Source organism: Camelus dromedarius, chromosome 16 (assembly GCF_036321535.1).
Source record: "Camelus dromedarius isolate mCamDro1 chromosome 16, mCamDro1.pat, whole genome shotgun sequence".
NCBI lineage: Eukaryota > Metazoa > Chordata > Mammalia > Artiodactyla > Camelidae > Camelus > Camelus dromedarius.
In genome coordinates this window covers 44209277-44234657 of record NC_087451.1, presented here as the reverse complement: position 1 = coordinate 44234657, position 25381 = coordinate 44209277, and the positions used below count along the sequence as shown (strand labels likewise).

Genomic DNA, 25381 nt, shown 5'->3' with positions numbered 1-25381 from the left:
CCCAAGGTTGGCGAGGCCCACGCTCAGCCATCCGGGCGGCCGCTTGGCATGCTGGGAGTTGTAGTTTGATGCAGGTTCAGGGTTTCGGCCGTGGGCTCCAGAATCCAGGGTTGATTTCAGCCTGCCCTTATTAGTGCCTGGGCCACAGGTGAGCCGTTATTGGCTGCCGTTAAGGACCATAACCATTCCCAGGTAAGTAAGAGGGCCTGAGGCCCGCGGGTGCGACCTACTGGGAGCCCAAATGCCTTGGGCCTCACTGGAGAGCCCTTCCTGCAAGAAGCCAGGTTGGCGCCTTTCCTCATTCGGGACTCTTGGCGGCCCCTGGTCGTTGGTAGCTCAACGCCTCCTGAGAGGCGGTGGATTGTGGTGTGCCGAGCACCGATCCTGAGTAAGGACACCTGACTGCTTTGTCAGGTCTTGCCTTTTCCCGGCCGCCAGGTACTGGTCTCCACGAAGCTCTTCCGCTCACAGTATGCCTTTCACTCTCCGCAGCAGCCCTCCATAATTACTCTTGAATGAGCACTTATATGCCAGGCTCTGTGTTAAGGGTTTTAGAACATCTAATTTAATCCTCTCAACAGGCCCAGAATGTAAGAGCTATTCCCGTTTTCCACAAAGAGATGTGGCCCAGATTGGTTGGTAAATCGCACAGTCACGTAGCTAGTAAGTGGCAAAATCAGTATACATATCTGGATCTAACTACTCTTAGGCCCTCTGAATTCTTTACCACCACAAAAATCCCATAGTCTGATACATATCCCGATGGAAATCAGTTATTAGAAGGTAATTTTGACGTCTTAATGTATTTTCAGCTTTGACTGAATGCTCCAGCCCCTTGGGTCTCACCCCTGTTATTGAGTATTGGCACCTGGGTCTTGAGGCAGAGCCCAAAGACAAGGTTTCCGTTCTAGAGATTTCCCATTCAGGTTGCGTTGTGGTAGGTTTGAGGGAAGGACAAGTTCTTATCATCAGAGAGTTCCGATGGCCAAAAAGGGAAATAATCTTTGCTTTGGGGAAACTCTCAACATGGGAAGAGGAATAGAGTGGGAAGAAATAGTTCCCATCTGACTCACGGAAACAAAACAAATAAAAGACAGCTAAATATAGTCAACTCTTGGTTTTTGTATCATGGCAAGAGCAGAAGTAAATACAATACAAAGCAGCAGATAATCCCCAATCATTTATGTTTGACTTTGGAAGGCAAAGACACCTGCTCAGGCTGAGAGCTGTCCCCCACACTCATCTCTCCAGAGCCAAGACTGCTGTCAGCATGATGCCTTATATGCAGTGCAGGCAAGAGGAGGAGGTCAGAGGTAATAATAAAGGCTTACATGTGTTAGATGAATTTAACTTTTCTGTGTTTTATCTATTGTAGCTTATGTGACTTTGTGGAGTAGATAGGGAAGGGAACTTGAAACTCGTGCTTGTTAAAAAAGAATATATGTATGTATCACAGTAATACCTAACTGCAGACTTTGGACCAGAAACCACTACTGGTATTCTAATTCCCAACCCTACATTTTCTTTTCTCATTGATTCGCAGAGGTTGAATGAAGTCTAATGAAACATGACCCATGAAGAGTGGTTATAGAGAATGATGGTGCTGGTGTGTGTGGACCCTGCCATTCTTGCAGTTCACAGCTTAAGTAAGACACTCCCCATTGTATTTTACTGCAAACTGAGCAGTTTTTGCTCAGTGGAGAGCCTTTCTGGGAGGTAGGCAGGCAATGTGACTGTCATGACCAAGCTCAGAATGTCAGTACAAGTCCAAAGTTCTGGAATCCAAGTTAGAATCCTCATTTAGATTTTGTAGGATCCGAGATTCTCTATAATAAAATTTAAATTTTTATGTTTTTAAAAAGAAATTGAGTTTATGTAACACTTTTTAAACTACCATTTGATGACTGAATATTGCCACGTGAATTTGATGCCTAAGTTTACTTTTGAGTTTATAGTCATATTGGTACAGGGTGATCACCCAAAGCAGTACCACGTTGAGTTTCCTAAATTGTGTCTATGGGTGTTAATCTTAGGGTTACAAGAGTTCTCATATCTGTTCCTCCCTACTCCCCCATAACAGAGAGCCTTCCACTTTCAGACAGCTCTCATTGATGGAACGTTGGCCAAGTTCTGCCTTGTGGAGTTACGGAGAAACATACAATGCCACGTCCTAGATAGTGGTTACTTATTTTTCAGTTAATATCTGGTTCCCTAAAATTCTTCTTTTTTCCGAGGTAACATTCCCAGCTTTCTGGGCACCTCAACACACTAAAATAGCAGGATTTCCCCATCTAGCTCTGCTGGCTCTTCCTACGCACCCATCTGGCAGGAGCATTATACTAGGGTAATGAGGTACAGCAGGGCCCAGAGGGTGGCTGAGGGATGTGCCTGTGAAGCTCCGCAGATTCTAGAATTTACTCCCAGTATAGATACCTCCATTATCCCTTCCCGGTTGTTACTGGAGACAGTAGAATATAGTGGTTAACAAATCAGGCTACAGTGTCTGACTCTTTGGGTTCTAAGCTTGGCTCTGCCTCTGACTTAGTGAGTGACCTTAGGCAAGTCACAACTTTTCTGAGTCTCAGTGTCCTCATCTGTAAAATGAGTCAGTGCACACAGAACACTTAGTAATGTGTCTGGGACAGTCAGTACCCAATAAATTATTTCACCTCCCAGGAAGTCAGCATTACTACTGATGATCAAAGAAAACTTTTCTCATGATGTCCATCCCAGATCAAGGCCCTTGCTGTCCTCCCAGCAGATCAGAGATCCCTTTCTTCTGGTGGGCCTAGAAAGGCGTGAGCCAGGTTGCCTTCATGATTCATTTAGCCAACACCTTGGAGCACTCACGACACATCAGGCTCTATGACAGGAACTAGAGAATCAGGTATGAAACAACACAGTCCCTGCCCTGGGTTCACTGCACATTTGGTAGGTATACAGACTGATAGTTACAGCACAGTGCAGGAGAGAGTGGGGACCACTGGATGTAGCAGGAGTCTGGAGCAGGGGGGACCCTTAACCTGGGGAAAGTGGTCCTGGAGGAAAACATGGCTAAGCTGAATTTTTGTAGAAGAAGCAGACAAACTGGGGTGGACATCCTAGGCAGGAGGTATGAAAGTCCAGCTGCCTGAGAGTTGGGTGCTTTTGAGGAACCACAGTGAGAATGCTTATAGGGTGGGAAGCATTTTGGAAGCTGAGACTGGAGAGGCAGCTGGGAGTCAGACCATGAATGGATATGGATGCCATGTGGAGGAGTTTGGGCATTATCCTGAAGACTCTGGAACCACTGAAGGATTTTTCATTGGGGAAGAGCTATGAAAGTTTTGTTGAAGAAAGATCATACTGCATACAGCCTGGCTGTCCTAAGGGCAAGAGTTTTTATCCTCTGAAGAACTGGGCTAGTGGGCTCAATCGTGGAAGAAGGGATATGGAGATGGCCTTTGCCAGCCTCCTGTCTCCCCTGGAGCTCACTTTCAGGAAGGGTATCCCTTCCCTCCTTCCTTCCTTCCTTCCTTCCTACGACAGTCCCTGACACAGGGCCTTGAGCACAGGGGGTCCAGTCTTCTACTTGGCACTGTGGGATTTAAGAAAAAGTGTGCCATGCATTCCCTACTCAGAAGGCAGTGAAATCATAAAAACCGGGCACACTTGAAAACAAAATAACAAGGCCTGACTGGATATGATTAAATGAACTACATAGATAAGTTAACTGAAGTTGGGGGTGGGGCAGGGGGTACAGATCTCTGGGGCAGCATTGTTAGAAAAGGCTTCCTGGAGAGAACAGACTTTGAACTTGGCCTTGGAGGCAATTTAAGTGCTGAATGCCCCATTATAGCTTCTGGGAGCCCTGTGGACCCACTCCTAAGCTGGAGCCACAGCTGCAGTTTTACTTCTGTTTGTGTGGTTATTCAATTTGCAACCATTTTCCCCGACAAGATCCTGTGTTCTGTGAACAGGTTAGATTGTAATCACCTCTGTATCTCTTGGGCCAGCACACAGTGGGCCCTCAGTTAATATGTGTTGGATTAATTAATCTAGGAGTGAGTAAATGAGTGAATAGTGAGAAAGAAGGAACAAGGCCTCAAGGTGCAGAAATGTTACAAACAAGGGGCAGACGCAAGAAGGCCCAGGCTGGTGACCACTTACGCTCATATAGTGCTTAATTGCTCACAAAATGTGCTAACAGGCTATCTTGTTTGATCCCTGCCATGAATTGTCTTGTTTGACCCTGTGCAATAAGCAGGAGTTGTCTGTTTTACAATGAGAAAACCAGAAGTTCAATCACTTGTCCAGAGTTTCACTGCTACTTCCTGTGAGTTCAGACTTGAACCTGGTGTTTTAACACGAAGTCTGGTACAATAACTAAATTACCTTCCTCCCTTGCCTTTCCCAAGGGGGAACATATGGTGAGACATATGTCTGGAGGGGTGATCAGGGGCCAGGTCACAGAAGGCCTTGAGTTTCTGGCTTATCTTCGGAGTTTGCAGCTGGTGACAACCTATGGGAAGGTTTTTTTTTTCTTGTAAGCTGTTTAATAAAGGATAAATATTAATGATATTTGTGAGGTATGGTATAAATTTAATTGCATATTAATATTTATTTAAAATAAACATATGGAAAGTAAGTTTAATTTTAAAAACCTAGAGTCAAAGACCCAGGAGTCAAAGGAGTCATCCCTATTGGACTCAGAGGGTTGTTCACCAAACACTACTTGAAGCAGCTCCATAGTCCAGGCATCATGCAAGATCTAAGGACACAAGGTTGACTGAGATGCAGGTCATTGTCAGGATGAAGGGGGATTGTGTAAGCAGCCAGCACCAGCTCAAAGTTTATTATTGCCATCCTGAACAATGGAGGATGTATGTTAGAGCTGAAAAAGCTCTTCATGGTATCACCTCAAAACTGCAAAGGCAGAGCTTCAGTTCAGAGGTTCCTGGGTTGAAACCCCTACAGCAGCCCTTCAGTCTTTCCTCTGGGATAGTCCAGAGCAGAGATACAGCTGCTGTTGGCAGATTGGACCAACAGGATACCTACTTAGAAAACAGGGTCCCCATTTGTACACCAATAGCTCACAACACTGTAAGGCAGAATCTGGGATTAGCAGGATCATCTTGCAGGGGGTTCCTAACGGTATACCCCAGGAAGGGCTTGACAATTTGGGGGAGGAGCAGGCATCCTTCTATTCCTATCACTGCCGTGGCCAGCCATGGTTACTGATGGGAGTCTAAGTATCCCCCTGATGTGTCAGGAGTAGGAAAAGGTTGAGAGCCACCAGACTAGGTTATCTGAAAGTTGTTTGGTCCAGAAAGGGGACTGGGCCATTAGATCTAACTATGGAATGGAATTAGAATTGTTTTGTATGACCCATAGGGCCCTTTTTGAGACAGCATGAAGCTGCCTCAAAAGACAGTGTGTTCCCTAACACTGGACATGTCCAAGTAGAGGTAGCAGAGATGACGTGGAGGAGATTCAAACACTGGACAGGTGTTTGGACCAAATGGCCCTTTTGATCATGAGATGCAATCCTATTTATTGGGTGATGGCAGCCAAAGAGAAAGGTTTCAGGGACTGGAGTGATAAGAGAAAGATGTTGGATTACTTCATTCTTCTATGTGTTGAATCTCTACTATGCTGGGCACTGTTCTAGGCACTAGGGATACTAGTGCCTTAAAGGAAGCAGAAAGCAGAGGTGCAGTTTAGGGAGAGGGAAAGGAGGCAAGGTAGGAGTTAATAAAAGGCCACCCACTATATACGAGGCATCATTAGATGCTTTTATGTATTTCCAGTTCTTTCAACAAGCAGCACAGTGGCGATTATCTGCACTTCGATAGAAGAGGCAGAATGAGAGGCTCAGTGACTTGCTAGGCTTGTATGGACAGAATGAGCTCTCCAGCCAACTGTTACTGTAAGGGAAGGTGTTAACCTTTAAATAACAGTTTCCTTTTGTGTAAAATGGGGATGGTGACAATATCCATTTCAAGGACTGTTAAAGATTTCAGTGAGATTATGCGTACTGAGTACTTTTAGGACCTGGCCGGTATAAGGTGTTCAGTTAACTACCGTGGCTATCGTTGCTATTGCCAGAGACTGCACAGCTAGTCCTGAATTTGAAGCTAGGACTCTCCAGGTTTTTTCCCCAGCGTGGGAAGGCTTTGGCTTCCAGAGGGGAGTAACCCTACTGTCCTCACCTGCCCAGCGATCTAGGGCTATGCGCCTTCGCGGCTCTCCCCTCTTAGGTCCCGCCCTCCCCTGTCTCTGGTCCCGCCCTCCCCTGTCTCTGGTCCCGCCTCCTTCCACTGGCCGGATATCCGGTCAGCGTGCGCGCGCGCTCCCGAAGCCCCGCCTGCCCTCCGGGAGCTACCCAGTAAGAGCCTCTGAGATTGGGCAAGCGACTGCGGCCCAGGCCGGGTCAGAGGCCCCGGGTACGTAGCGCGCCGCATGGGCAGGTGGAGCGGCCGGGCTCCAGGGAGGGGGCGGTCCGGGCAACTGCTGCCCGGGCTGGTTTGTTCACTCTCGCGTCCAGACTACCCCGCCTAGAGGACTGGGTCTACCCCGGAGGCATTGTGGCCGGGCTCCGGGCGCACCAGTCGTGCTGCGTGGTGGAGCGTAGAGCACGCGCTTTATTTCCAAGCCATGGTTACAATTTTTTGAGGACATACTACGTAGGAGCCCCTAGGTCAAATGCTTTTACATCCATGGCTCACTGCCTCGACAGCAACCCTACTAAGCAAGCTGTTGTTTTCCCTGTTTAGCTGTGGATACCGAGAAAGGTTTACAACTAGAAAGCGGCGGGAATTGTGTCTTCAAACCCAGGTTCAGTGCAAAGCTACTGCACTTTAGACCTGTGTGGTCAGACCTAAGTTTGATTTTTGAGTCCAGCCTCTGCCACTTCCAGTTGTGTGACCTTGGGTACCTTTCCCATTCTGTTCATGAGAAATGGTGGCATGGAGTTCCCACTCATCCACTGATGAGTGAAAAGGGCAGCCCAACCACCGGCTTTTCTTCCTTTATCCCTGGCTTCCCAGATGGAGGCATTGGCACCTCTGGCGCTGAGTTTGTTTACGAAGTTTTCAGATTTTCAAGTCTCCCTTAGTCATGGGGAAGTTACCACCCGAATGAACTTTGACATTTAGTCCTAATTTTAAACTTTAGGAAATGGAAGCCTTTGAGTATGGTTTCTTTGGGGGTGGGGGTGCAGATTTTGCCTAAATAATTTAGATGAATTTGGCAGGGTGCAGACAGGACTGGGGACACGATCAAGTGCTGGAAATCTGGCTGATGACAGGAAGTAGACAGGCCGGTTGGGGTGATTTTTCCTTAGCAGGGTCCTAAATTCCCACCAAATCTTCTGTCGAGCAAGATCTGAATCTGTCCTCCTGAGTAATTTGTTTAAAGGGTTCAGAACCTCACTTGGTGCTTGTGTAGCAGTGAGCTTCACTTTGTTTTGAAAACTACCCTCTCTCACGTTTTTAGATTGCTTAAATTTTTCTCCGAAAGTTTCAGTAGTTGGAAAGGAGCTGATTTCTGGTTAATTGTAAGTACTGACATTGAAAAATAAAACTATTATATCAGGCATTTAAATCTTCAATGGAATCTAAATACTGTAGTGTTTTGACTTCCCTCATCCTTTGAAAAGAATACATGAACCATTTTTTATTTAATGGTTGAAATTTTACCACTTTATTTCCTCCACAGAATTTTTTTCTAGTAAAATCGATTTTATGCCCGAGTCTTCGGTTTGTGGTCCTACTTCTCTGCAACAAAAATGCAAAAATTAAAACATTTTTGAAAATTGTGTTGTTATAATATTAAATATTTTCTTTTGGATTGAGTTCTTAACATTGTGAAATACACAATTGACCAAAACAGCTAGTTTGATCATTGTTAAACATAAGTTTTATTTGAAATGCTTCTCTTTATCAGCTGAGTGCAACTTTTCTTTTTTTTAATTCGTATATGCACCCATGTATATTTGCTGGGATGAGCAGAGCTTTTTCTTTTTTTTTTTTTTCCTCATCCCTGTAAGCACTGAAAAAGTTGGTTCATGTAAACAAATACACAGGACTTGAAAGCATTTTGTTGTGGCAATATTACTAAATTCTTTGAACATCTTTTGAGTTATGGGCACAAATCACAATGATCTGTCATTAACATCAATTATTAATGACCTGTCAGGCAACAATTCTTTTAGGTCCTCCTTTAACTTTACTGAAGGCAAAGGTTTAGAAACCATCTGATTCAGGAGGAGGATTTGTCACCTAGTCACTATAAGCAGTCAGACTCTCAGCATGAATATTGATATGTTGAATTATCCCTTTGTAGTACCAGGGGTACTTTGCACTGTGGGACAGTGCACCTTAGTAAGATTTGGCATGTGTTGGTAGTTATGCCTTCGTTTGGAACATGGGACATGGATGAGTGGGAAGGGAGGCCTGGGAAAGGATAGCCTGCAGCACATTCCAAGGCTGATCTATCCCCATAGGGAGACGCCTGGGGAACTGAGTTGAAATTTATTACTCTTACGCTGTGTCTTTCTGTCCCTTGAAACATCTTCATGCATCCCCAGGAGTACTCCTTCCTCATTAGGGAGACCACCTGGAACGACTGTGGGCAAATACCTAACTTCTTTTAACTTTATTTTCCTCACCTTTAGAGTGGGAGTAAATAGAACCGACTTCATTGGATTGTGCTGACCAGATGGGATCCAGGATGTCCAGGCACATAGGGAGCGCTAGTGCAGCAGGTGGCCACTCTTAAACTCGAGTTCCTGCCTCCTGGGGAATACCTTCCTTGCCTCAGTTTCCTCATTTGTGAGCTCAAGATATTGTCAGCCCAGGAATATGGGAGTAGGAGTTGATATGGAAAGGTTTTGTGATTCTTTTAGTAGGTTTTCTGGAACACATACGTTCTGTTAAAATAGTTAACGTTGAGTTCCTGCTTACCCATGAGCTGGGCATTTTGTTTCTTGCTTTATGTATTTATTCAACGAGTGTTTTTTGTCAGGCCCTGTTTTAAGCACGTTGACTACAACAGTGCTCAGATTCTAGGAAGAGAGGCAGATTACACACACACACACAAAACATAGACATAAAATATTTGAGTGGTGAAAAGTTAATAAGTGCTGTGAAGAAAAGTGGAACAGTGTGGAGAATAGAGAGGGAGAAGGGTGCAATTTTATGTTCAGGACATTCTCTGATAGGGTGACAGTTGGGCAGAGAAGGAGCTGAGCCGTGCAGCCCCCTGGGGGAAGAGCCTGCTACGTGGAGAGAACAGCACAGAACAGCACGTCCCCAGGCCCGAGGTGGGAGTGTGCTCAGCATGCTTAGGGAGGAGCAGGGTGCCTATTGTGTCTGGAGGGCATACGGGGGCGGTGAGGGGAGTGGATGGAGATGCCTGGAGAGGATAGAGCCATTGTCGGTCATGAGGCCCCTGAAGGGCTCCGTAAGGACCTGACTTGTACTCTAAGTGAGACAGAGCCCTTGGAGGGTTTTGGCAGAGGGATGTCATGATCGGACTCAGGATCACACCAGCTGTCATATGACGAACAGACTGTCAGGGAGCAAAGGTGGCAGCAAATCACTCAGGCTGCTGTGGGAATCCAGGACAGATGGTGGGGGGAGACCAGGTGTGTCTGCTAGGTTGTGAAGGTGGAGATGGTGCAGGTGGATTGGATGAAAATTATAAGAGAGGAGGCAGAAGGATGCCGAGGTTTTTGGCCTGAGGAACTGACAGGATGAGGTGCCCTTTAGGGAAATGGAGTAGACCACAGTGATTGATGTGTCGCACTTTGAGTTGGGGAAGACTAGGTGACCATGATGTATGTCACCTAATTCAGTCCTGATGAAACCCCTGTGTGTAGTCATTATTAATCCCATTTTATATGCAAGGAGATAGAAGCCCACAGCAGTGAAGTAAGTTGCCTGAGGCCACACAGCTACTTAAGGGACAGAGCTGCCATCCCAGCCCAGGCCCCTTTGATTTCAAAGCTCCTGAGATTTGGCATTCCCTGTGGTCCTTTTCCTGCATAAACGCCAGCATGGCAGGCCAGTCCAAACAACCTCCCTGCCCACCCATTAAAAACTCCCTGGAGAGATGGTGTGTGCTTGGAGAGGGCTTTCAAAGAAAGACCTGCTCCCTCCCTCCTCTTCATGTTGACAAGGGCAGAAGGGAGGGGGAGACTGACCACAAACACTTTTGTGGGGGCTTCCTTAGAGTCAGTGGCAGCCTGGTGACTTAAGCCCAGCAGACAAAAAGAACTTGGACTCAGGTTTAAACTGCAGCCTCTCACTAATAATGAAAGATCAGGAGTGGGGAAACTGTAGATAAAAATAGCACTTACTAGTTAACTGGAAAACAATATATTTTTGCAGCCGCAGGTTCCACAAGAAACTAATTGGGTCCCAGGGCAGGGAACGGCTCATTTTCATGAATGATTATATTGATCATTGCAGCAAAATGGATATGTGCACTTCTGAAGGCAATTCAAAGGAGAAGCATGTGGCTGGTCAGGCGTGCTCAGGGTGAAATCCTGAGAGGCTGCAGTGAGGGGAGGAAAGAAGCTGCAAGCTAATGAGAGAGCCACCTCCTGGCCTGGGCAAGTGTGAGGCTGTTGACTGGGAGATGCAAAGCAAAAGAGCTCCCTTCCAACCTAAGTCCCCAAGCTCTCCCAAGGGAGAAAAGAGTGTCCATTCACATATCAGCTCGTTATTCTCCTGAATCTATTGGGTGTTTTGTTGGTTTCTGGTTTTTTTTCCCCCCAGGAGAGATTTACTAGCAGTGAGTAGCAAGTTCTGATGGAAAAAAGCAGGCTGGGAGCCTCCCCTTTGCAGTGACTGGAGAATGTGACCCCAAGTATTTCCACACCCCATTTCCTGCTCATGGAGTCATTCCATAATTCGTTCTATGCATAGTTTTCAAACACTCTCGAACTAAAGGGGAACATTGGTTGAGGGCCCCATGTGTGCTAGGCACTGTTCTAAGTGCTAGAACAGTCTATGTATTAACTCAGAGTAGGTGTCCTTAGCTCCATTTTACAGACGAAGAAACTGAGTCAAAGATAGGTTAAGTAACTTGACCAATATCTCTCACCTGGTAAGTGACAGACATTGGACACTAGGCTAGGTGCTGGAGACAGAAGGGTACAAACTGGTTGTGGATCGTGGCTTATTTTATCTAACACATAGTCACACAAACAAATAAAAGCACATTGAGTACTAGGAAGGAGAGGAAATGGAAAGAGATGTCAGGGGCCTGATTTGGGTGGGGGTGGTGATGAGGCTGCACTGAGAGGCAACCTGTTCCCTTGCTGCTTTCAAGTCGTCACTCAGAGAGACGTCCTTGGTCCCTTGTTTAAAACCCTGACCTCCATTGCTCTTGATACCCTCCCCCTCTTAGCACCACAACACATGGTGAGCTTTTTGTTTATATACCACCTCTCACTACCGCCCTCAGAATATGCTTGGGGTGGAGGAGGCACCCTTGTTTTGAACAATGCCTGGTACCTGATTGGTTGAAGGAATGAATGCAGAATGAATCAAGAGGAGTTGGCCAGGAGGTGAGTGTGGTGGGCAGGGGAACAGCATATGTGGAGGCTCCGAGGTAGGAAGGATCCTGCCTGTTCAGGGACAGAAGGCACGTGTGTGACAAGCACAGGTGTGAACAAGGAGTGATGGGATGGCAGACAGTGGGCAGGTCACACGGGACCCAGAGACCTCTATGAGGGGTGAGGAGGAGGAGGAAGAAGAGTGAAGGTTTTAAACAGGGGAGTGATGAGATCAGATGTCTACTTCAAGCCATGACCCTGGCTGCCTTGGGAGAAGCAAGGCAGGGACTGGAGGGTCTGGTCACAAGGCTTCTGCATTAGTCTGGGCACAGGGTGCTGGTGGCTCAGGTCAGCAGGGTGGGCCCAGTAGAGTTGGAACTCCACAGACAGCACGGGGCAGTGGGGCTGTTTATTTGGAGGCCCGAGAAGCAGTCCACTTCCATTTTTCCCCTAAGAAACCCTGCCAGAGGAGATTCCAGGAAAGACCATTCTTCCCTGAATATATTTTCTTTGTCTTCTCCGAGCTATTGGAATTCAAGAAGTAGAAACCAAAAGGCGATCGGGAGAGGTTCAGGGAGAGAGGCCCACCATTTGTGGAGTGCAGTGAGAATTCCATCCTCACTTCCTGGGGCTGCAGACACCACCCCTCTGACTCCAGTCCTTACCTCTTGTTTATATCCTGCTGCCTCTCCACTGACATGGAGAGTGAGGGAAGAGAAAGGACTGGATGTTGCTCCCCTCCTTGGCTGATGCATCCCAGGCTCCGGATCAGATCTCTGTAGCTGGGGACCCAGCGTTATCCTTCCTTCTCCAGCAAAGCCAGCGCTGTGAACAGCCTCTGATGCTGAAGAGGAAGAGTCCCAGCCACGAGTGGTCACATCATTCTTTGACTACACAAGTGAACGTTGTACACCTACACTCTGGGGAGACTGCTGGACCACAGTGGGGAGGAAGGAAGCACCAATGTGACTCACAGTCTCCCCCGAGGCTGCTACTGCTATTAGCCTGGAAGTCCAAGCCCTTCATTCACAGGTGTGGAGACTGCAGCCCAGGGAGGGCCAGGTGTTTGGGGCTTAGCTGTTTCTCATTTCTGGAGCACTTCCGTCCCTGGGCTGGGTAGGCTGCTAAGAAGGCTTCCTGCAGACACACAGATAGTTTTACGGCAGATTACAGAGGCTGGGGCCCAGGGCTCCAACCTCTGGTCCACAACCTTCCATTTTAGCCATGATTCTGGTGCCTGGGTAGCTAGGATGCTAGGTCCCACCCGAGATTCAGATTCAGGGGGCTAGTGGGGAGCCTGGGTTTCTGCACCTCTTCTAGTTTCGCAGGGGAGTCAGGTCATAGCCAGGTTTAGCAGTTGATGTGAGGTTCCCACTGCCTCCGTGTAAATGACAGTGGAATGAGGGGAAACTGGAATGGATTCTGGAAAATGATGATTTTTGAGCCAGAGCAAGAAGAGGGTTGTGAACACAGGTTATCAGAGGTGGTCGCTTCTCCAGTAGGTGCCTGGGGTGGAACTACGGGACAGATCGGGGGCAGGGGGGCCTTTGAGGCAGCTTGGAACCTAAACCTTCATTTGCTCCTTGCTGAGCCTTGAGGGAACAGTGGGCTCTTGGTTGGTGCAGACCTGTGAGGGGGCCACCCCTCAACCTCCCCAGGCCCAGGGTGAGTACCATGTGACTGCTCCCATTCACCTGTCAGTGCTCTATTCTTGGCTGGTTTCATTTGTCACTGTCTGTCTCTCTAAGTTTTCCCGAGGGGCAAGACCCGTGTTTTCCCTTGGTTCCTAGTGCCACGCTGCAGAGCCCAGAGGGGCTCAGTCCACGGTTAGTGAAGGAGTGAGGTATGGAGGGGCTTGTTGGACAGGAACAGCTGTTGTTTGTCCATCCCCTTTAAGCTAGGGACCCATAGCCGCCCTGGGCACGTGCTCCTACCTCCCCTTGGCCTTTTTGACAGAGGCCAAGCAGCTGTTGGTCTGTTTCTGCAGATGGTCATCCAAGACAATAAAGGGGAGGTATTCACTAGGTTACCCCTGTAGCCTGGGGCAGAACTGAGCCTGGAATTTCTATCTGTGCCCTGGTTGCTGGCCACAAGACCTGGCCCCCTATCCTACAGAGGGAAAACACCAGTGTGGTCATCAAGAAGTCATTTTTCTTTGGCCCCACGTTGATTTGCCTACAGACAGATGTGCCATCCTGATTTTGTCTTACTTAATCTAAACATAAATTAATTTTCCATCCTCTGAGTACCTTAAGGCAGGGGTCTAGTCTCGGAGTTAGGAGCTCTGAGTTCCATCCAGGCTCTGCTAATAGCTGTGGCTCTGGACAAGTCCCTTCTTTGATCCTTGGTCTTTCCCTATAAACGAAGAGCCCATCTCAAGCCCTGTTACTCAGCAGAACTGCCTGGTGCCTCCACCCCAAGAGATCTGATTCAGCAGGTCCCAAGAGGGGTCCCGGTCCCGTGTACAGGCAGGAGCTCAGGTCTGCTAGGCCACGTGGTCTTCCAGGCCCCTCTACCCTACTCAGCAAACTTGAGTGATCAGGTGACAGTGACCTGCTTTCAACCATGAGGGGTCAGGGCCCTGTGGAGAACTGGCCCTTGCCCCACCCCTCAGCTGTGGCCTGTTCTCAAGTCTCACTCCCCTGCCTCCAGACTGGTCTTCAGCGGAGGAGAAAACGACTCATTGCTTTAGAGACAACAGGACAGAGCTGGGATTAAAAACGCTGGTGCTAGATATTCTATTTCAAAGCTAAAGCTGAGTGGATGAAAAAAATTTTTTAACAGCTGAACCCAATTCTTAACTCTTTTTGTAAGCTGGAGGGAGACCAACCTGGGGCGACACTAGTCTCAGAGAGACTGAGGGGAAATGCTCTGTAAATGATTTAATAATTCAGTTCGAGCTCTCCATTTGGATGATAACTCTGGTGGGTATCCTCCTCTCTCCGCTCCAGCTTCCCTGGGTAAGAACGAGCCTGGGCTGATTTAAACTTCTGGATCGGTCCCCCCACCACTCCAGGCCATCCACCCACTCAGCCCGCATCCAAGTGGCCTCCTCCCCCTGTCATTTGGTGTGTCCTCAGGGGAGGCAGATTCATTTCAGTATAAGCTCAAGCAAAGTGTAATTAGGACAGAAAATCTGCTGTTTAACAAAAAAAAGTAAATAAATAATTTTACTTAAGTCCTCTGACAAAGTCCTGGAGAAGTGGTTTGATGCTGAAGGAAGGATGAGAGAAACCTGGCCTTCGATTTAATTTCTCCCAGCTTGGGAACGAAATTCAAGACATGGTAACCATGTTTACTCCTGAAAATGCAGCCTGACGTAAAATCTATTGTGAGACAGTCTGAGGTTGTGGGAATGGGGACCTAAATTCATGGAAGTCTTTTCTCTGTGCTCTGCAACATGACTGTAACCCCCGCCTTCCACCCTACCCCACCATCCTCACTTCCTTTCCTGGGCTTTGACCATGTCAGTGGCAGGGTGCCAAGGGCTTAGATGCATTTTCTCATGCATTTTGCACAACAGCCTTACGAGGCAGGTTCTTTCATCCCCATTTAACCCCATTTTACTCCATTTTATGGGTGAGAAAACTGAGGTTCAGAGAGGCAAGTGACTTGCCCTGGGTTGCACAGCATGTAAGTGGAGGAACTGAATTTGAAGGGGTCTGCGCTCCTAGCCTCTGTGCTGTACTGCATCTCCTGGTCTCAGAGCTGCACGTCAAGATGCCAGGCTCAGTTACCTCCACATCAGGCCTGCCATCCTTTCCTCATTCCATCTTGGCAAGACCTGTACTTCTGTAAACTTCAGATTTAATGACCACCCAGCCACCGCTTGCCGCTAAGCCCCCCACCTGTAGTGCTTCTTGGCTGCGGAGGAGGGATTATTGATGTAGACTAACCCTCAGGCCGTCCTAGTGCTGGTGTGAAGGTGGGGCAGGCGGGCCACACCTTTCCTGTGAGCCTTGATGTCCCAGACTACAGAGTGGAGGCTGGGGGCATTCTGTGGGCATCTGGAAAATGCCTTGGGCTCACCACAGAGTGACAGGTTCTCCTACCTACAGGAAGCTTGCCTACAGTGGGGTACTGCCACCTCCAGAAAGCACTCTGCTTAACAGCACCTGACCTTGTTCTGTCTGCTCGGCATTTTGATTGCTAAATTTACACAATGTTAGTTTGCCTTCTGAGTGTTTTTTAAAAGAATACCGGAAGAGTTTTCTGTCTCCAGTGGACCCAGATCGGGACATGGCTCTGGCTGGCCGGGCTGTGTCTCTCCCTGGCCACCTTTGCCTCCCTCTGCCCTAGTCTTTTGGCCTCACACTGACCAGGTCTGCTCTGTCTGACAGGTGGGTCCTTCTGGTGTTCCTGTGGGGGACCGTCCCGACCTGCCAAGCTTCGCCTCCAGTGACTCCTGGCTCCTGGCTTAGCCTCACTGACCTCCCTCTTTCCTGGGAAGATGTTCCTGGTGGGCCTGACAGGGGGCATTGCCTCAGGCAAGAGCTCAGTGATCCAGGTGTTCCAGCAGCTGGGTTGTGCGGTGATTGACGTGGACGTCCTTGCCCGGCTTGGTGAGCTGGGGGGCGGGCTGGGGGTGGGACAGGGTAGCGCCCTCTGCTGCCTTTCTTCCATCGGGCCTCACCTTTCTAAAAGGCCTTTCTAGGCCTCAGAGTGGGGGAGGGCTTTGCCATCAGCCCTGGTCTGGCCCCCTGCTCCCTGCCCCAGGCTGGCCCTCTGGCTCTTCAGTCACTCTTCCCTCCCGTTCACGCCATCCCGTGACCAGTGCCAGGGGTTCTGTGCACTCTGCTCTCCTCCTCAACTGCTTTCCCTCCCCTCATTTTGTTTTTGCTCCAACTGAAAGAAGCACCCCTGGGTTCCCCCATCATTCTGCCTCTGGTCACTCAGAGTCCTCTGACTGGCCTGGAGGCTCCAGACAGTGACCCAGACTCCTCCTCGTGCCACAGTCGTCCAGCCGGGATGCCCCGCCCACCGGCGCATTGTGGAGGCCTTCGGCACCGAGGTCTTGCTGGAGAACGGCGACATCGATCGCAAGGTCCTGGGGGACTTGATCTTTAACCAGCCTGACCGGCGGCACCTACTCAACACCATCACCCACCCTGAGATCTTCAAGGAAATGGTGAAGGAGACCTTCAAGTACTTTCTCCGGGGTAAGAACCGGGACCTGGGACAGGGTGTGGCAAAGCCCGCTCCTCCCAGGGCCTGAGCCCTTCTCCTCTGCAGAAAGGTTGGCTGGAGAGCAGGGAGCTGGCTATCATTCAGACTGTTGAGCTCCCTTTGTTCACTGGCATCCCCCCATGCAGTCCTGTACCAGCCCCAGAGGGCAGAGGTGATGTCCTTTAACCCAAGGAGGCTGATAGTTTAATGAGAGGAGATACTTGAGGCTTTGAGCCATGAACCCCAGAAAGTTGATTTTTCTAGGAGAGATGGGTGAAATAAGAGCTGATGAATAAAGGAGTCATAAGACCTGAGTTTAAGTCCTGGCCCTCATGGTTTCTGGTTTCTAGCTGCGTGACTATCGGGTGAGCCAGCCCCTCTGCCCGTTTTCCTTGTCTGCATAGTGAAGCTAGTAATGCCAGCCTCGAAAAGCTCTTAGGGGGTCGAAGAGTCCACTGTCGATCACCATGCAAGTGGAAACCGGGATCAGAGTCTGATTTGGTGCTGTTTGGGAAAGTAAGTTTTTTTGGTTTTGTTTTAATTTTCCTTTTTATTTGTTTATTTATTTTTGGTGAGGGGGGTAGTTTGGTTTATTTATTTATTTATTCTTAGAGGAGCTACTGGGGATTGAACTCAGGACCTTATGCATGCTAAGCATGCACTCTACCACTTGAACTGTACCCTCCCCGCCTGGGAAAGTAAGTTTGCAGAGTGGAAGCTGGGGAGGCTCCAGGATGGCCAGGGCAGGTGGGAGTGGGGTTCTAAGTGGAGGATTATCCTTTGGGGCCCAGCCTCTGTGGAGAGAGTTAGCCTGGCGTGGCAGGGACATCCAGCTCATGTGCCAGGACTGAAGGAAGGGGTGAGTGTTTGAAAAGCAGGGGTCACTTGGCAAGAACCTTCCCCTGCAGGTGTCAGCAGCCTTCCCTAAGCCACAGTCCAAGCGCTGTTGTTCAGGATGGTGTTGGGCAGGGGTGGCCCAATCCTCACTGTCCAGGATGGGCCAGTCAGCAGGAGAAGTGGGAGAACAGAGAGCAGTGGCTTGGGATCAGGCGAGAGGCTGGCCCAGGGATCCTGCAGAGCTGCCTGCCAGCCTCTGGGACACAGAGCCTCCAGCCCAGGCTCCAAGTTGAAGGCCTGGCTGCTTGTTTCTCTAGTCCGTCACCAGGCTGAGACTTAGCTTTCTAGAGGGTATGGAGGAGCCGTCTTGGTTTTCTTTGGGCTTTGCACTGTGGTCATGGCCAAAGCACTTACTGTCTCATGCATCAGGTTCTCCTGGACAGAGTGGGGACCTTCCCCCAACCCCCGTCCCCCTCTGGCCAAATACTTCCCTCCAGAGAGAAAGGGATGACTTGACCAACATCCTTGATGTTGACCCCCCTCCCCTTGCCTGGCTCTGGCCAGGCAGGGCTGGCTCCAGGCATCCTCCCTGCTGGACCAGCTTTTACTCTCCATCTTGCCACAGGCCTTCCTCCCTCCCTCCTCCCTCAAGAGATGTCTCTGGACTCCTGCTGCCTTTGTCCTGCCCCTTGTGTGTGTGCCAGGACTCCTCCTGTTCCTCCCCTCCATCCCCCCACCCCCCAGGAGCAAGGCCTTCTGCCTTTCATTCTTGCCCTTTCGCATTCACTCCCAGGCCAGGCGCAAGTACATCTGCAGGGCTTTGAGGTGGCAGTGGCTCTCTCCTCCTGAAATTAAGCATTGGATAATGTCACCCGCTCCAAAGTTCTCCCGCTGTGTCATCCACCCAGCCTCCCCTCTCCCCAACCACCACCACTTAAATAAAAGCCAGAAAGCTCGTTTCAGCTCGATAAGGTGAAAAATGGGGACGACAGCTGTGGCTTCCACAGTCCCAGTTTTCCCCTGATGAGTATAACAAATACAACTGTCAGACTTGGTATAATCAAACGTCAGATAAGATCACCAGCTGTTGGGAGGTCTCCGCGTAGGCAGACGGATGTCTTAATAGAGTCAGGATGGTTTGCAGAGCTTATCAAGCAGGAGGGATGTGACAGCTGAATAGCCCTTTGCCAGCGATCCAAAGAGCTGGCCGAGAGCTCCCGAGAGGGGCTGAGGAGAAAGGGCAGTGAGGGGAGGGGAAGGGATGGGAGCCGAGCAGAAAAGGGAGATAAGAGGCCCGGGGAGGATCTGCTCTCGCTCCTCTGGCTCCTGTTCTGGGCTGGAGAGGAGTAGGGGAGCCAGCGCTGCTGGCCTCCCTCATCCAGGGAGCAACAGTCATAATAACCATCATCTATGGAGCGTTTAGAGAGGGTCTGAGTGAGGGGTGCTGGGAGGTTTACATGATTCACTCATGCAATCCTTACCTCTTCTTGTGAAGTAGATCATCGTCACTCATTTACACAGGTGAGGTTTGTTAAGGAGCCCAAAGTCATGTGGTGGGAAAGTGCGGGCTACAAAACCAAGGTGTGTCATTGGAGCCCATTCTCTTAACCCCCTGGTTCAACCGAAGAGAATTGGGCTTCCTGAGCAGTGGGTCCTGAGGGACAGGAAACCCAGTGGCTTGGGCTGTCACCATGTTTCCTGTATCACGTGGAGTGCCAGTTTCCCCATGATGCTCCTGGGTTCAGTATGATGTGGGTCGGCTTCTGTGGTTGGAAATGTTTGCAGTGGGACATCATCCAAGCCAGGCAGGGGTCTCTGGTCAAAAACCAGTGCCCATCCCTTTCTCTCACTCCTGGACCCCAGCTTTTCTACACTTACATAGGGGACATCAGTGTAAAAAGAACTAGGAGCCCAAGGTGTTTCTGGGCAAGTAGCCCTGGGACATGCCCGCTCCCAGTGGGTGAGGGTGCCGCCCTTGACTGGCCTTGGCTTGTAGTGGGACGGTAGTCAGTGCCTTTTATCCCACTGGATTTGGTTATACAGTGTTAGTCACAACCACCCCACCACCTCCAAACCAGTACCTGTAATCCCTGGCTGGAGGTCTGACTCTGATGCCAAGAAGCAGCCTCTCCTTTGGGGGCTTCTGCTGCTCCCCCACAACATGAGTTTCTCCTGGAGAGGTGGCAAGGATAGCCATGCAGGACTCCTCAGCAGGGAGCCAAGCTTGGACCTGGCTTTTGGGGAAGAACCTATCACTTCTCTCTCTCTCTCTTTTTTTTTTTTTTTTTTGAATAAAGGTGGGTGAAGTAGGGCAGAAACAGCCCAGTTACTCCTGGAAACTCTCTTTAATTTCCTACAGCTCTGGCTGTGTCATTCTTCTATTTAGAAATAACAGCTCTTTGGATTCAAGATCAAGTGAACTCCACCCTTTGTGACTGCCCTGACCACCTTGTCAGCTCTGTGTCTCTCTGCTCGAGACCTCTACTTCAGCATGAGCTGTTCCCCTTCCCACAACCCTCACCTCCACACACTCATTTTCAAGTGTCAGAAGTCCTCCCTGCTTTTCAAGGCCAGTACAAATACCATCCCTTCTATAAGGTCTTCCCAGACCATCCACCCAAAAGTGACTTTCTGCAGCATTCTTTTCTGAATGTCATTGGAACTGGCTGGCATTCAGGTTATGCCTCTCCTGGGAAGATATCCCCCTCTGCGGGGGAGCTCTTAATGGTAGGGGACAGTGGCTTCAACTCTGTTCCCACACCTAGCACATAGTCCTTCCTATGTGTGCTTGCAGAATTGAATTTGTGGGTTTCCTGGCCTCTCCCCAGGATACCGCTATGTGATTCTGGATATCCCCCTGCTGTTTGAGACCAAGAAGCTGCTCAAGTACATGAAGCATACGGTGGTAGTATACTGGTGAGTGTATGGCATGGCCTGGCCTGACCAAGGCTGGAAAAGAGGACCCCTGGGGTAAGGCAAATACCTGTGAAATGGTCCGCTTCATTTGCCCTTTCCCCACGGGGTGGCCAGGAGGCCCCGGGGTGTGGGCAGCAGTGCCCAGAGCCTTAGAAACTGACTTCTGTACCAGACCCAGATATGCCTGGGGGTGGCTGTGGGGAGTGATGGCCCCCAGGTCTCTCTACTGCTTGTGAAGGGCTCCCTCTGCTGGCCATTGGAGGCACTTAAGCCCAGATGCCAGCCCTGCCCTGGCCTACCTTGTTCTTATTCACTGGTTCCCTTTTCCCTCCTGCAGCGCTTCTCAACATTCCAAACAGCTCCCATATTTATTACTTCACTCAGTTTACCTCTCAGCATGAGGTGATTAGGACGGAGTTGATATTTCTGGGCTATAGAAGAGAAAATTCAAGGGGGAAGTTGCAGAATTTGTCCAGGGTCACCCATTGGCAACACCTACAAACAGATAGTTGTGGAGATGGATCTGTCAGAGCCCAGCTAAGGAAGGAGCTTTGTTCTCAGAATCCCCCAGGACATGACGCAAACCAGAATCCAGGTTTGGCAAACAGAGGAGGATCAAACTGTCAGAGAAAATGAGTCATAGTCCCAGCACAGTGAGAGTGTAGATGAGGCTGCAGGGTACCTCTGCCTTCCAGAAACTTCCTGGATGCCACCCACAAGTACAGTAGACACAGAGGTGGGCACTTGGCTCTGTGGGTATTTTGGGCACAGAGTGGCTCTCAAGAGACTAATGCTTGGGAGGCTCCCAGCACACTGGAGATGGGGCCTGGAGGGCTCAGTGCCCTAAGCATCGCCCTGCCCTCCCCTCCGTGGGCTGTCATCTAAAGGCCGTCTGGGTCCACTGAGCCCAGTGCAGGGACAGGCATTCTCTTAGCTCCCCCGTTGGCCCGTGTCTCCCCACGTAAAGCTGCAGCCTCTCTGCATTCTTTGTTCCCTGTTTGTGAAAGACTGTCACCCGAGGCCAAGCAGACCCTGTGAAGACAGAATTCTCTTTGCCTTGGAGTTTTAATACAACTGAAACTTTGTACCACGGGATCCAAAATGAAAAAATCTTCAGAGTGTAGGTGAGAAAACAGAACGGGCTGGTTGCATCTGCAGTTCCAGGTGACTCCACACCTTCCTTTGCCACCTCCCTCTTCCTGCGCTGTCCTTCAAGGTTGATCTGCTTGCTGAAAGCAGCGATAGCTGTGGACCCTCGCAGATAAGTGGGGCTTTGTAGATTCTTCCTGCTCCCTAGGAGATCCTCCAGCCCCACTCACCAGCCAGAGGAGCCCTTCCTAGAATCCCAGGTGCTGTACATGTCCCACTCTGACCACATGTGGTGGCACAACTAGCAAGAGATGCCCAAGAGACGAATGAGTGATTATTTACTATTCATAAAAGGGATCTACACTTTATAAATATACAGAGCCTCTCATGGATGCCTTTAACTGGCAAACTACCCCAGTGCATTTGAAATAATACGGGAGATTTACCAAAGTGTAATTATACCAAAACGTGATTATTTACTTTTTTGAGAAACTTGCCAATTGTGGCATAAACGTTTGGGCAAAAGTTCCATTACCACAAAAAACATCAGTCCTTAAACTAACCATATAGGACTATCCTTGAGCTCCAGGAAGGGCTGTTGGAGAGTTCTGCCTTTACACCCCACTGGTCTTGGTCAGTTTCTGAAGGATGTGCACTCAATGGTGGCCCAAGTCATCTCCATTCTCACCCAGATTTACCCAGCCACAGGTTTGCAGAGTAAGATTGAACCTTGTTCTCAGCCAGACAGGGTATGGCCCCATGACCTTGATAGTACGCTGGCCCCATAACAAAGGAAATCGGAAGTCTTACCTACTTTTCAAGGCCAATATAAATGCCATCCTTCTACAAAGTCTTCACTGATCAGCCAGCCAGAAATGACTTTCTGCAGCACTCTGTTCTGAGTGGCATTGGAACTGGCTAGTGTTCAGGTAATGCCTGTCCTTGGAAGGTCTGTCTTCACATCCCAGTTGGCCCTCGGGTCTAGGCCACTTATAGGTGGTGGCCAAACTGTAGTGATCAAATCCTTCCATCTTATAACTGGGAAAATTCAGGCTTTGTGGCAAAGCAGAGACCCCAGATGGCAGGAACAGCTGCTGCAGCCCTTTCCCCCTTGTTCCCATCGCGGGTCCTAGAGCTCGAGGGGTGTTAGAGATGACCCCATTCCAGAGGACAGCTGGGAAGTTCCTGGGTAGCCAAAAGCAGGACAGGGAGTTTGCCGAGAAGCAGGCCAAGTGGTAATATCAGAGTGGGCGAAAGAGGGTACCCTTTGAAAGTCCCTTGGAGTTGGGATCCTGGGTGTTGCTTGACTCAATCTGTGGTGCTTCATCCTGTCCCAGGGACCGAGGGGATCCAGTTCTCAAGGCCTTGCTCCTGTTGGAAGCACCTTGGGGTGTGTCCATCCTACTTCATCAGTGGCATCAAGCGCAGCGGCTACCATCTTTGCTCTAAATGTGCAGGGTGGGAGCGGGGAGACAAGAAGCGGGGTCTCTGTGGAGGCCCGGGAAGCTGTTTTTAATGCAGCAGGCCCAGGCCCCCAGGGAAACTACAGGAAGCATGTAGCTTGCGGGCACGGGCCTTTCAGTAAAGGTCACCCATCCAGGGATGCAGGATGTAGCTGATTCCAGGTGTTCAAATCCTCCCATCTTAAAACTGGGGAATCTTGAGTCTAGTAGCAAAGCAGAGAGACTCCAAATGGCAGAAAACAGCTACTATCCCCTTTCTCCTCCCCATTTATGTTAAGGGGCTTTTAGGTAGCCCCTCATGCTACTAGTGTCCTCACAGAGTGAGGTGGGGGGAGCCAGTGCGCTTCCAGGGCCAGTCACCCATGTAATGTGCTGGTGGGAGGAAGGCCGAGGCCTGCAGTGCCTGAGCAGCTCTTCTGTCCGGTCCTTAGTGACTGGGACACTCAGCTGGCCCGGCTGATGCAGCGGAACAACCTGAACCGTGAGGACGCAGAGGCCCGGATCAAGGCCCAGCTGCCCCTGAAGGACAAGGCCCGCATGGCCCACCATGTGCTCGACAACTCAGGCGAGTGGAGCGTCACCAAACGCCAGGTGATCCTCCTCCATGCGGAGCTGGAGCGCTCCCTGGAGTACCTGCCCCTGAGGCTCGGGGTCCTCACAGGGCTGGCTGGCATTGCCAGTCTCCTCTACCTGCTCACCCACTACCTCCTGCCTTCCCCCTAGCTGGACCCTCAGGGGCAGGAATTCTCAGGTCTCCATCTCCTCAGAGGCTGGAACCAGGTAACAAATGCATCCTGTCTCCTCCCAGCTCAACACACACACTCTGAATCTGAGCTGGAACCCTGTGCCGGGTCACCCTTCCTTGGAGTGCATCGTGTCCCAGGCAGAGAAACAGCCCTCTGTTTCTCCTTCCCACCTTCCCCAGGGTCCCTCCTTTTGGAACCACCGATCAGTGTCCATGAGGGGGTGTGAAGGCAACAACAGGTGACCATTAGGAATTTCTTGCGGGTGAGGATGAGGAGCACTCTCTGTGGCCCTCACTTGTGTCTAAAGCTGGGAGGTTTCCTGGGCTGGACTCTGTCCTAGCACATGCCCCATCATGGCTAAAAGCCCCTCTCTGGACCATGGGATGTCATTTTGGACCAAGGGCTGCCACCTTCAAACAAGATTCTCCCATAGGTTGAAGCCCTTGGCCAGGATGCAGTAAGGATCCCCTTATGGGTAAGAGGCCAGGCCTCTTCTGGGATGACACCCTTCCCACCATGGCATTTCCTCGGCACTCCCTGCACCCTGCTCCTACCTCCCGCTCCTTGTACTCCTCGCCTGAGTCTACATGCACCAGGATGTTTCTCACCTCTGTGCCTTTGCCTGGCTGCTTCCCCAATCTGGAATACCTTCCCCCCACCTTATTTTATTTTTTCTGCAACTGGCTAACTTCCAGCTCAGGCACCATCTAGAGCCCCAGGCTGGGTTAGGTGCTGTGAGATCCCAACCACCTCCACATTTTACCTGAATCCATGAGCCAAAAGCCTACTAGACTGTAAGCCCTTTGAGGGCAGGGACTGTGTCTTATTCATCTCTGTGTTCCTGGTGCAGAGCCCGATTCACCCTGGTGCTGAATAAAGTGTGTTGATCTGAAATGCCCTGGGCTGCTGCTGTTCCCCTAACATGCAGATTGACTGAGCTTCCCAGACTTGGCTGATACCATTTGGGGTTACTCTTGGTCTCCCACAATAAGACCTGGGTCCCTCACTTCCCCAGCCCTAGAAGGTAGTTGCCCTCTGACTTCTCCTGGGGCCCCAGGAGGACTCCAGCCAGGTTCCGCTGTACCTGCATGAGGGGTGGGTGCAGGTGCTGGGGCAGCATCACACCTACGTACTCCATCTTCCTTCCCCAACCCAGTTAGACCAGTGTAGACATCAGCTTCCCATTGCCAGAGCCGGAAGACCTGCTGATGAGTTGATCCTGTGGCCAGCAGCCTATTAAGGCCAGAAGTGAGTGTGACAAATGAGAATGCTATGGTGGCCATATTTAATGCCCCCTTTCCCAGAGCTGCTCATACTTCAGAGACCAGCTCATTAACTCACTGCAAACCCAGGAGGGGCAAAGGCTGGTTGAGGAGGTGGCGGGCTGTGTGTGGGGTAGGGGCCAGGGCAGGATGAGAATGGCAGGAGGCACCTGCTTCTCCAGTTTGGTGGGAACTGGTAAGAAGGAGGAAAGATTTGGACCCCTCCCAGTGCCCTAGTCACTGAGAACATGACTGTGAAAGCCTGTATGTAACATGCTGGACACTGCTGGATGTGTGACACCCCAGAGGTAACATAACATTGATTATTGCTGATTCCAGGCCCAGTGAGAGAGATTT

At 50.0% G+C, this 25381-nt stretch overlaps 1 protein-coding gene across 8 annotated transcripts; it reads left to right on the top strand.

Annotated features, from left to right (window-relative positions):
• Window positions 1-26: 26 nt before the first annotated feature.
• Window positions 27-24656, top strand: DCAKD (dephospho-CoA kinase domain containing). 8 transcript variants are annotated; one of them, XM_064495795.1, is made up of 10 exons: window positions 27-192; window positions 1201-1313; window positions 1544-1646; window positions 15886-16107; window positions 16501-16704; window positions 20377-20464; window positions 23448-23607; window positions 23740-23796; window positions 23942-24024; window positions 24196-24656. In XM_064495795.1, the coding sequence occupies exons 4-9, from the start codon at window positions 15996-15998 to the stop codon at window positions 24002-24004; spliced, it is 684 nt and encodes a 227-aa protein (XP_064351865.1). In that variant the 5' UTR covers window positions 27-192; window positions 1201-1313; window positions 1544-1646; window positions 15886-15995; the 3' UTR covers window positions 24005-24024; window positions 24196-24656. The 8 variants fall into 8 exon arrangements, with proteins under 8 accessions (XP_064351865.1, XP_064351864.1, XP_064351863.1 ...); XM_064495794.1 differs by having other exon boundaries at window positions 28-192; window positions 23942-24656; XM_064495793.1 differs by having other exon boundaries at window positions 29-192; window positions 23740-24024.
• Window positions 24657-25381: the final 725 nt, after the last annotated feature.